This window comes from Fundulus heteroclitus, chromosome 23 (genome assembly GCF_011125445.2).
Source record: "Fundulus heteroclitus isolate FHET01 chromosome 23, MU-UCD_Fhet_4.1, whole genome shotgun sequence".
NCBI lineage: Eukaryota > Metazoa > Chordata > Actinopteri > Cyprinodontiformes > Fundulidae > Fundulus > Fundulus heteroclitus.
In genome coordinates, this window is record NC_046383.1 from 1,286,426 (window position 1) to 1,298,681 (window position 12,256).

General features: G+C 40.3%; 1 protein-coding gene across 2 annotated transcripts in view; it reads left to right on the forward strand.

Annotated features, from left to right (window-relative positions):
* The first annotated feature begins 368 nt into the window (after positions 1-368).
* The window catches only part of rab28 (RAB28, member RAS oncogene family), a 46,951-nt gene continuing 35,063 nt past the window's right edge, over positions 369-12,256 (forward strand). The window contains exons 1-3 of one of the 2 annotated variants that reach the window (XM_012851395.3): positions 369-815; positions 7,238-7,334; positions 10,811-10,899. In XM_012851395.3, coding sequence (XP_012706849.1) covers positions 741-815; positions 7,238-7,334; positions 10,811-10,899 — 261 coding nt within the window. In that variant the 5' untranslated portion in view covers positions 369-740. The remainder of the gene's footprint in view (positions 816-7,237; positions 7,335-10,810; positions 10,900-12,256) is intronic. The other variant, XM_012851396.3, reaches the window with a different exon arrangement.

Below are 12,256 nucleotides of genomic sequence, written 5' to 3' on the forward strand. Positions count from 1 at the left end.
TCATGAAACATGTCATCTCAAGGCACTTTACAAAGTCAAGTTCAATCAAATTATACAGATTGGGTCAGATTATACTATATTATATATTATATATTACCAATAGTTTCTCTCCTAAAAAAAAGGCTTAATACAAAATATGTTACGAAATCAATGTTAATAGTGATCTGATATACGTTTACAATTGAGTAGTTTAATGTTTACTACATTCTAAATAAAACAAAAATCCCCATTATAGGTAATCGTGGAAGATGTGAATTAATGAGACTTAATTTTTAGGCTTTTAGGCTGTCATTCCTTTGCACATTTTTGGCTTTTTAGGTTTTTACTCCTTTTGCTCTAGCGTTATCATGGCAACGACAACACGTCACACACGGCACCACTGACTGGACCGCGCGCACACGCCGGGGATTCTGTTTCCGGTTCGAACCCGTTGCCCGTGAACAGCAAAGGACTCCATGGAGATTCCGACCGCGTTTACAGACTGACATGCCAAGCCGTGGTTTCGAGGCGGTTTTGCTTATAGTCTGCTTCAGGAGGGAGACGCTCGGGGCAGCGGCACGTTAAGTTGATCACACCGAGGGGAGAGCAGCTGCAGCCTGCCTTTGTGGAGTCAAAATGGCGCCTGGTTCTCCGGTCAATTCGGCTTTAATCCATCTGTGATTATTCCGACAGCCGGACAGTAACTTGTTACAGGTTACCGGGCGTTTCGGACTCGCGCGGTTGGGGGCACAGCCACTGTCATGTCGGACTCGGAGGAGGACAGCCAGGACAAGCAGCTTAAAATTGTGGTGGTTGGAGACGGAGCATGTGGGAAGGTGAGAGCCGCCGAGTACACTTCATACTTCACCCACATTCAGCGTTAGAAAAGGGGACTGACTGCTGTTTTATTTCCAGCACGACAGGCTGTTTTCTGTCGGTTAGTTTACGTCTAGCTCGCGCTGCTCCTGCTGACTCTGCGCAGTCCTCGACTGGTCACCATGGCGACCGACGCTAACCTAGCTTAACTGGCTAAAACAACAAAGCTAACAGCGCTCGTGCTCAGATAAAACTAAATATCAGGGAGTTGTGCGATGATAGTAACACTTCAGTTAAACTGCCGAAAATGTAGAAAATGGAATTTTCTGGTACGGTTGACAAATGATTGCAAAATTGTGTAATTCATTTTAAATGGCCAGTGCACATAAGTGATCACGAGCACAGCTTGCAACTCTGCCAGATTTGACAATATAGGTTCACTTTAATTCACGATCCCATGGCATAACAATTAAAATATAAAGAATGAGTGGGAAAATAATAAATAAACCAAAACATAAACTAACCAGGCGGAAGTATCTAAACACAGTAATAGACAACAACAAACATACAAAGTAGGTTATGCAGGTACACAGTGAATATTATTGCTTGGATGTCATCAGGGGTTCTTTCAGATGCGATAAGAGAAGGACTGTCCTAAAGTTGTAACTAACCAATTTAAATATTTACAGTCTGGGACTGACACACCATTGGTCCAAACATTGTGGGGCTAGATTGCACTTTTCCAGTCACCTTTGGTTGGGTTCCCTTTTATTGCCACTTACAGTCCCCTGATTGAAACTTTTTCTTAAGGCTGGGCAGGTCGATGTTAAATCTTACACGTGAAACAAACATAATTTACATTCAAAACATCCGTGTTTTGTTACTCATGTTAAGATAAATGCAACATGTTATGTTTTAGCCGACTTGATAGCCAATTCTCAGTGTATTCGCACATTTCTGTAAATCAGTTCATGATTCAACATTTAATTAAAAAAAATTAATTGTGAGTAACGTTATTGTCATTACAATTGCGGATATTATACTTTTTGCAACTAAATGTTTCGGCTGCAGTAAATATTAGGCTGCAGTCTATATATATTTGAAGATCATTTGCTAGTCATCTAAACTGTATTGTTGTGTAACTAAGTTGTTTAATTGGCAAAAAATGCTTTAAAATATGTTTGGAACAAAAACAGTGTTTATTTCCCCCGCTATCACCATAATCTCGTCACAAACTTGCATTTGTTTGCACAGACTCCAAAGCACACAGACACTAACTTTTTTGTTTGTTTATTTATTGCAAGGCATACTGTCATCATGACATCCAACCACATTAATATTGTATAGAAAGATACCCTACTAAGCAATCCACAGAACATCATCAGAAAGAAGCTGAGAACAAAAGAAATGTGAAACAAGGCCCCCTTTGATCAGCCAACATATGATGGGGAGTTATCATATTGTTTATTGTCATGGTGGAGAGAACATTTTTCTGATAAGAGTTTGACCTGCAGTGATTTTAATAATGAACTCTGATTAATGGCATTTGTACACCCCAAAAAACTATTGCTATAATTGGCTACATTTACTCTTCAAAATATGAATAAATAGAAGTAATGTTCACTGTTTAGCAACATGGTTGCACATCTGTTATTGTAAAGTAGCCTATTTGATAATGATTATGTTTATTTTTTCTTTTTTTGTGCCTCTAACTGTGCAGAATAGAAACTGTAGCCATTTGGACTACGGAATCTTTTGAGATTTTTCTGTCCATGCAATTAAAATCACAAAATATGATAAATCTTAATCTCTCGCCTCTACTTTAAAACTTTACCTACATAGTTTAGGATTATGATTCCTCAAAGACTTTTTCTTTAACTTTTCCACTATCGACCATTCAGCACATGCAGATGAAACTTTATCTTACATATTCACATGATGCAGATAAGCACTTGTGCTGATTAAAGTGTCATTTATATAATAGGTAAACAGAACAAAAGTTGAGCCTTGGTCTAAGAGTTCTAGATGGCAGCGAATTTATTAGAGCGATGGCAGCGTTTAAATTACTTCCACACCACAGAAGCTGCAGTAGAGGGCTTTATTTCGATCAAAATGTAAAAAAAAAATACCATGATATGCAGATTATGAAAAGCTCAAATTGTCATTAAAGGGGTTGCATATCATTTCTGCTTCTGAGGAGGTTGCTTAGTAATGTAAAGTGCGTGAGAAACGTTTTGGATGAGAACAGTTTAACAGCCCACTTGACGCTTGCAGTGTTAGGTACTATGGGGAAAGTAGAAATGCAAAAGGTTGGCATTAAAGCTTATTTTGGAAAGTTAACTCAAGTAGCTTTGCATAAAATTAGTTTGGGTCACTGGCGAAGGCCTGAAATGCTAAATTCTCATACAGACCACTCAAAGCACTTTGCACTACAGTCACATCCACCCAATCAGCTCAACAACGTGCACACATTCATTCATCGATACGCAGATCGGTAGGCAACTCGGGGTCACAAGTGCCTTGCCCAGGTGCACATCAACGTGCGATAAGGTAGCTGGATTTGAACCAACAAAATTCGGAGCTCAAGGCAACCCTTCTTCTCACTGAGCCGCAGTAGTCCACTGTATGACAGCTCGCAAAAACAAAGCCACTCGTTTCCCTCAAATGGCTGACAGAAATACTATGAATAAGAAAAGAGTAAAGATAAACTAGTGTGGCAAACTGTACTATTACTATTGTGCATTACATCGATTAGTAATGTATAATTCAATTTTATTTTCTAAATCTTGTGACATCAAACACAGGCTATCTTGTAGAGGAACAATAAAACCTTTCTAACTGCAGCAAAATAAATCTGAATAGGCAAAATGCGATAACGGCTGTGCAAAATGTGCCTTTTGGTGCAATTAAATCTTAAGCAGATCTGTCGCTCTAAACCTCTGAAGTTTTCCTAGCCCTTAATCCATATTGTTTGTACACTAGAGGACAGTAAATGAGTGCCTCTCGTGCAGCAGTAAAAAAAAACTATTTTCTGCCTATATTGTTAAAAAATACCTTTTTAGGACATTATTACCTGCAAAAGATATATATGACTTGTCCTGCTTAGTTTTCAGAAATATGTATCTGAAAGCTGAAATGTTTTAGCAAATCTTTTTGAGTACAAATATCGCATCGTGCAATGAGATGGCTGATAAAGACATGTTTGCTTAGCCGAGCTCCAGCAGCTGGGGGTTGTTTTCCATCAGCGGATCTCCTGGCCAATGCATTTGCAAACCCCATATGCATATGGGTCGAGGGAGAGGCCTCGTTCGAGGAAGTTTTTGTCGCGTCGCTGCTTGTGAGAAAACGCCTCTGTTCTCTCCAATTAGAACAAAAAATTGCAAGAGACTCGTTCTTTTGTTTTAGCTGTCTGAGCTAAACCTCTCCTTCCTAAACCTGTATAACCTTTAGGATCTTTAACTTATGTCCTGTTTAGTTTTACAGCTGCTACACTGACATATTTTTAAGTGTTGGGGGGGGGCTACATTAACAACAGGGGATTTTTTTTTCTTTCCCCTAGTCACATTAAACAATTGTTTGCAGTAAAGCGAGGAGGTTGTCATGACAATTCAGCCACATTTCTTGAATCCCAGACTGAATGTGATTTTAAGACAGGCTTGTCAAGTGCTAAGAATTTTTTTTTGGTTTTATTTTTTTTAGCCACACATCCCCTTTTGTAAGTAATCTCTTCCTCGTTGGGAAGATAGAAAATGAACGTAGCTGTAATGGCGAGACATAAAGAGAAAAATGAGAGTTCTCATTCCAGAAAGTCGACGTTTTCTTTTGGGAGGCGCAGCGACCGGTGGGACGGACACACACACACACACACACACACACACACACACACACACACACACACACACACACACACACACACACACACTGAGCTCCTTGTAGATACGCTACATTAATAACCCCCCCCCCCCCCCCCCCCCCTGCTCACACTGCTCCCAGGTGTCAGCTCGTCTCTGTCTCCGTGACTTACCTGCTTGTCTGTTTTGGACAGAAAACAGCAGCCCTGCCCCCCATTTTGACTGGGCACCCCTGACTGACATCTTGAATACCATTTCCCCCCTTATTAATGTCAATTTGCTGAGCAAATTGCAATCGGATCGGTTTTTCTTGGGCAGCGTTTTCAGTGGTATTTTAGCTTGCGGTTTGTTGTCCATTCAGGACACAGGGAGATGTGGGGAGACTTGTGCGCCGTAGCGAAATGTTTTTAATATACGGAATCTCGCATTTAGCCAGACTCTTAAAGACGGTGGGCTGGACTTACACACTGGTCTGTTTTTTAACCTGAGTTAAAGACTTTCAGTTTTTCCTCTATGTTTGCTGGTCTGCAACCCATAGGACAAGAAGGAGCTTTAGGTGCAGAGTCTTTACAATAAAGGATAGGTAAACAGTTAGCTAGACAACTTTCTATCTGTTGTCACTCTTTTCTTAGATAAGAAAGAGACAGTGTTATTGAATCCTGTGATTGTTGTTAATGTTCCATGCCCCCCCCCCCCCTTCCAAATTTGTGCCCCCGGTTTCCCGGCACTGCTATCATTGGTGACCCTGCGCTGTTCTCTGTCAGTCTGTCGGAATTACACCAGCTATTACATTCGCTGGTTCGTTCCAGTTGTGTCGTAGAGAGAAAGAACTGTGTTGAAGGAAGAGAGGCGAGCTACTGCAATGCCAAGAGAAATGGCCAACAGGCCCAACACGAGCATGTGGAATACATTTCGTCAGTCCAGCCTTGTTAGTCTTATGTTGTCAGTGATTGTTTGAGCTACTTAAACGGCTGATTTTCTCCTTGTTACGTCAGTCACCCCTGGTAATTTCCTCTTTACACTTGAGACTGCGACATGGTCTCCACTGAGTAATAATAATAATAATAATAATAAAAAAAAAACTCCATGGAAAAAATGTGAGTTTATATTTTACACTTATTTTAATCAAGATAGTTCATGTAAAAGTCAATGTTGACTAAACATGAGGACATGCACTAGAAATTTACCGGTTTGACTTTTCCTGGCTGATACTAACTTCCATTTTCAAACCTGCCGATTCCCATTCTTTATGACTGTAATACATACAATAAAGGTTTTTATTGAACTAAAAATGTGTGCAACATTTTGATTTGGTTATGGACGGAAATTGTTTGCAGTTCTTGATTGTCTCTATGTTTCTTATTTAAGGCCGTTTGATCTAAATTTTCACCTCGATCGATTGCTGCATCTCTACCTTGGACTGAAGAGACTAATGTCCAGGTCTAGAAAACCGAGCACGTTTGTACTTATCTAAAAAAACGTCACTAAGCCATTTTAAGAGGTTATCCAATTTACATTGTATTACTCTGTCTCTTAACATGATTCATTTGAAAGACGTCCTGCCACGTTTGCGAGACTGTTACAATAAATCTGAACCCTTTCAGCAGAAAAAGGACACGGGCTTAGCCGAAAGCTTAGCGAACTGAAAGAGAGAATCTCGCTTTAAATCCCTTTACCAGCCGTGATTGTCAGACATCGCATTAAAATTCAATTACTGACACTCGCGAAAAGCGAGGGGATCCCACCGCTTCACTTCTCGTTGTGTTTATGTAAGCACGCTGCTCTAAAGATAGCTGATAGACATTCACCTCTTCATTTTTTCCCCCCTTAAGCTCATCCATCAAAATGAATTACAGTTGGCGTGTACCGACTGCGCGATTCCCACGGATTTCAGGAGAGCCCCTAACATTTAAGCCCCCCCCTCCCCCCGGTTCTCAAATACGACAACGACAGTGATGGAAGTTCAATAATTTGGGGCAATTATTAGGTCTTCAGGCCAGAGGAATGACACATCGTCTGACACCTGTTTTTGTAATTTACTCTGATGGACCGTCACTCTCACAGTTCAGGAGGCAGACAATTACGTCAGCGACCCGTTTAGTCGATCAGAGCTTTTGACGGATTTGTACGATGAAACTTGTGTCCCTCAGCACAGCCGTCAAGGTTGCATTTCTAATTAATTGTTGCTGCATTGTTTCCTGGAAAGCGATCACAGAGAATTGTAGTCTCCTTGTCCTCAGGGGGGATTTTTAAAATGCAATAATTCAAAAATAATAATAATAATAAAAAAAAAACAGTCTGTTGTTTTGTCAGTGGGACAATATATCACTTTCTCAGAAGGGTTTCAGATATTATGTTTATTTTCACCGGAAAGGGTTTCCCCGCCTTTCCCATTTTGCCCTGTGCCATGCTTTGATACGTAGACGTTAAATTAAACAAATAACAGGCACTGAATAAAGTCTTCTCCTTTATCCTTAAATCCTTCTTTGAACCCTTAACTGCTCGGAATGGCATAGTTTTAGTTCTTTTGATAACTCCAGGGATGTCTGGCTCTAATTCTCTACGTTTGTCCTTTTGTCATTACGTTTCAGACATCACTCGCCACCAGATTTGCACAGGAGGCCTTTGGGAAGCAGTACAAACAAACCATCGGCCTGGATTTCTTTCTGAAGAGAATAAGCCTTCCAGGTGAGACACCTTCATAATCTTTAGGGAGCGCTCCTCGCTTCGAGACACTGCGCAGACACGCGTCGCACGACTGCAGACTTTCTGACTTCAGCAGAAACACAGAGAGAAGATGTATTTCTAGAACTGCACCAGCCCGACCCACCTGGTGGAAGGCCGTGGATTTCTGTATTTACGTTGCATAACCCTGAACTTTAATGGAAACATCTCTGACACAAAGGTGCCTGTTGTTCCCCGTCCGTCTCTGTCACTTATTTCTTCTTCGTTCTTTCATGTCCAGGCCGAGTTTTTTCACGAACCCAAATGAGGGAGCTGAATGTGACTTTTCTGCTAGCTCCTCATTGTCGAGTGCCTGCCACTTCTCAGGCTTATTCACTCTGAAAGCTCTCCTCTCTTGAGCAAACGGCACAATTTTTTTTGTTTGCACTCAAAAAGCCCAGTGGTCTCATTGAAGCCCAAACTAACAATCCATGCTCATGATTTTGGGCACACAGTGCAGAGTAAGTGCAGTAACATATATTCATAATAAGAATCAAAATTGTTATAATGTATTTACTCTTTGTTTCTGTATAACCCCCTAAAATAAAAGCACTTAAGGTATTCTCACCAGTTAAAAATAAAATGTTTATGGCCTTATACCATGTTTGAAAGAAAGCACCCTCCTTTAGCTCCCCTCTTTCCAAAATGGGGATTTTATGCTTTTTTTTTTTTTTTTTCATCCGCGGCCAAGGTCTAACATTCAGAAATCTGCAAAGTGGCTCCATTCTTTCATTACTAATAAATCAACATTAAGCAAGGACAAATTAAGTGCTAAAAGTAAAAGTCATGCTGATTCGCGTGTTGGCCGAGGGATTCTGTTTTGATTTTGTGTCCGTTTCAGCTCATGAGACTTAGGAGAACTAAACCCCCAAAAATGTTGTGGTGGAGTCTGGCTGAAAAAAAGCCCGCTATAAGCAGAGGCCGGGCTAAGCTCCTTAACACGAATCTGAACAAATGCTGTTAATTGTGTGACCTCTGCTCTCTTTTCGGAGTTTGAAAAGCCAGTGATCTTTTCAGCGTTAAACTGTTGGCTCTGTTCGAATATAGATTTCATGCGTCGGTGTCACTGGGATGGCAACAAGGCTGGATTCAACACCAGAGTTGCTAAATGGCCTATTTTCTGGGGAATTGGGTGTTGATGAGCTGATGAAGAGGAGAGTGGCTCCTCAAGCTGGGTGGTCTCAAACTTCGTTTGGACCCCCACTCGCTCTTGGACCGGCGAGGTTGTGTGGGTCTCTATGGGGCTGTAAGGGCCTTTTGCAGCAGGGGGGAGAGTAGCGTAGAGCCGGCGCTGGCCCCTCTCCCCATGAAGGCCCAGCTTGTCAAACTTAATGTACATTTTCCAACGCAGGCAGAGGTGAGGCGAGGCCGACTGGCACACAACAACCTCCTCTCTGTGTGCTTTTTATAACAATGCCTCTTCCAGATGTCCCTGCCAAACCAGTGAGGTAAAGGCAGAGGAAGGAGACCGACAGCCGCTGAAATCTACTTGATAAACTCTGTCAGACCTATTGGGTCTTTTCCTCTGCATTAACATCAAATCACACTAAGGATAGTTATATTCATCAGTTTGTCGGCTCTGGATGGTTGATCCGTAGCTTAAATAGTGAAAATGCTCCAAAACTAGGAGCTCCCACAATTTGTGATCTGTAAATGTGCAGAAGACATCCTCTGCCTTATTTCTTTTTGTATTTTTTCTTTCTTTTTGCTTTTTCTTACCTACTCCTTTTGATCCATGGTATAACGAGGACAATCTGTGTATATATTTGATGCACCTCGTCCTACTTGACTCCTCTTTCCTATGACTACTGTTTACTGAGCCAATGTGACATGTGAATTTCTCCAATGTGAGATCAATAAAGCTTAAATACATCAACCAGAAGTCCATGTTTGATGTACTTTGTTTCTGAGTTTATTAAAAATCAGATGAAAGGTTGGGGATACATGCTTTTGACGTATAAACAGAAACAGTCTCCTAATTACTTTTGTTTTTCAGGCATATTAAAAACTTAAATAGCCCCCAAGCACATTTGTTTTCTTTTATGCGCCGTTTTCCCACAAGAAATGGAACCAGTAGACCTGAGTGGGTTTCGTGCTTCTTTCTGTACACATGCAGACACGCGCCATCTCTGGTGAGTCAGCATGGCCCTTTTTACAAGACAAATAAAGCTAGTGTCTGAGCATGCTGGGTGGGTGGGGATGGCTCGTTATGACACCAAGACGCCGTAATTCCTTTTCGCTTCCCGGTGTAACTTGACATTGACGCTGTATAGTCTAGATGTAGTGACTGTGAACCTCCACGTTTCCTGCCTCCTATTTGAAAAGAGGACTTTTGAAGGGGTCGAGTCGTGCAGTCGCGTCCGCAGCGCACGGCCTCATCCCCATCGGAGCTGCAGGCCAGCGCAGCGCCTTCATCGCTCAAACTTAAGCTCTTCACTCTCCCGCCCTCCCTCTTCCTTTTTAAGCCCTTCTTATTTTCCCAAGGAAGAAAATATTTATTTGGTTTTTGGTCTTTTTCTCACTTCCCATCATTCAACTCTTTTTTTTCTCTCTTTTCACAAGCATCAGCAGAACAGTCTTTCATTTCTTTAATATACTATTTTTCTTAACTGCATATAATTCTCCTCACTTTACCTACTTGGCAGGAGATGGCACCATGGAAACAGCGTTTTCCAGGCAAATAGAAAATCCTTTTCTTACAACCAGCGGACATATTCATCCCCCTTGATCTCTCGTCAGTTTAAGAGCCCCTAGTATGAAAGATTAATTACCACTTCAGTATTTTCATTTTCTGTAATAACATTTTTAATGTACTAAAATAAATAATGTTATGAAAAATACAGGCTAGGGTTAGAGTTGATCCATTATTTCCACAGGAATATGATGTTTATTGAAAGAGAAACATGGAAAGATATCCTCCAAATGTTTTGTTTTTTATCTCTTTTTTTCTTGCTGACTGAGCCTTAAATTGTATAAAATATTTATACATAGTATCAAAGCAATCAGTCTACTCCTGGTCGATACAGATTTCAGGTTTTCTTTTGTGCCAGTCCTGCCGATTACAGCTTTTTATTCTAAGGACTAGAAAACTAGAAAGTGTGCTGCAGGTACTTTGATAGAAGCAGTAATTTCAAAGTGAACAGAAATTAAATGACAAGATTTATGCATCAAGAAATATGTCCCTATTTATTATCTGACTTTTAATAAACTCAACAAAGTGTATCAAAGGACATACTGCTGGGCGATGTGTTTATCGACAGAAATGGTGGGAAATCTCAGTTTTAATAAACACATAAAAAAAAAAACCTTCAGATTTTTCCATATTTGGCCGACTTATTCTACAGCACGATTTAATAGTGCATCTCTAATACACATTATAGTCTTGTAAATGCCATTCATGCATTCATTAATATTTTATTTGTATTATATCTCCACTCCAGGCAACTTGAATGTGACTCTGCAAGTGTGGGACATTGGAGGCCAAACGTTAGGGGGGAAAATGCTGGATAAATATGTGTACGGAGCTCATGTAAGGATGCACACAGGTTCACTCCCATCATCTGTTGCTGATTTCTGTTCTGTTTCCAGAGTACAGTATGCATCTTTGCTTTGAGTAGTTAAACCACCTGAAATAAAATAAAATGATCTACAAATGTACAACTAAAGAAATCATATGTTCCTAGTTTTCAAGTCTCAAAGCCTCACCTCCGTGCTACTTAGCTAGAAAATATTTAACTTTTTAACTATTAAAATGTTTTGAGCATGGAAGCTCATATTTTGAAATATAATACATATATTGTTCCTTTACTCCTGTCTACAAATATCCATATTATTTCAGCTTTTATATAAAGTGCATTGCAAAATGATTTCTACCCCTTGAATACATTTTATGTCATCACAAGTGAAAACAGCAATATATGTAATTGGTCTTTACAGGTTTTGCACGTCCACAGAGTTCTTTGCACGGTGTGCGTATAAACATCGATTTACAGCTCTTGCCACAGATTCTCAGTTGCATTTAGATCTTGACTGGGCCACTCAGACTCATGATCTAAACCAGGGGTCTGCAACCTGTGGTTCTTCCGACTTTCCACAATGGCTCTTTGGCTTAACAAGTTAAAGAACCAACTAATGTTTTTAAAACATACATATAGTGAGGAATTTGGGTTTTAGTTTATTTCATGGAATAATTGCATTGAATTGATGTAATTTTATTATTCTTACATTAATTTGCCTTTTTTCAGGTCATGTTTTGTTTGTAGCTCTAAACCGGTTATATCCGATGCACTTGGGGCAAAAAATGGCCTTTTGGATTATAAAGCTTGCAGAGCCTTGATCTAGACCAGTCCATTGTTGCACTGGTTGTATTTTTAGGGTTGTTGTTCATCTGGAAGTATTTTCACACCTTATAACAGGCTTTCCATTTTTGTTATGTATTTAACTCTATTTTCCCATCAACTGATGATTTTCTGTCAGAGCTAAATAAAATCATCTCTGCAGCATGATACTGCCACCACGTGTATGGTGCGTTCTTGTTGATGTGTGGTTTTAGTTGTCTGCCACACACATTGTTTGGCTTGTTGGCAAAAAGCTTTTATTTTTGTCTTTTCTGACGAAATCACCCTCCATACATGTGGTGAATCCACTACATGGTTTTAATTAGGAGTTCCTATACATGCCACTCCATTAAGGCCACGTTTGTTCCATTAATAGTCTTCATTACAGATTCTGACAGATTCTCCCTCTCGGCTGGGGATGTGTCCAGATCCTCCAGAGTTACCAAGAGCCTCTTGGCAGTTTCTATGATCAGTTCTCGTCCAGCCTGTCACTTTATGTGGACGGCCATGTTTCGGTAGATTTGTAATCGTTTCCTAGTCATTGTTTGC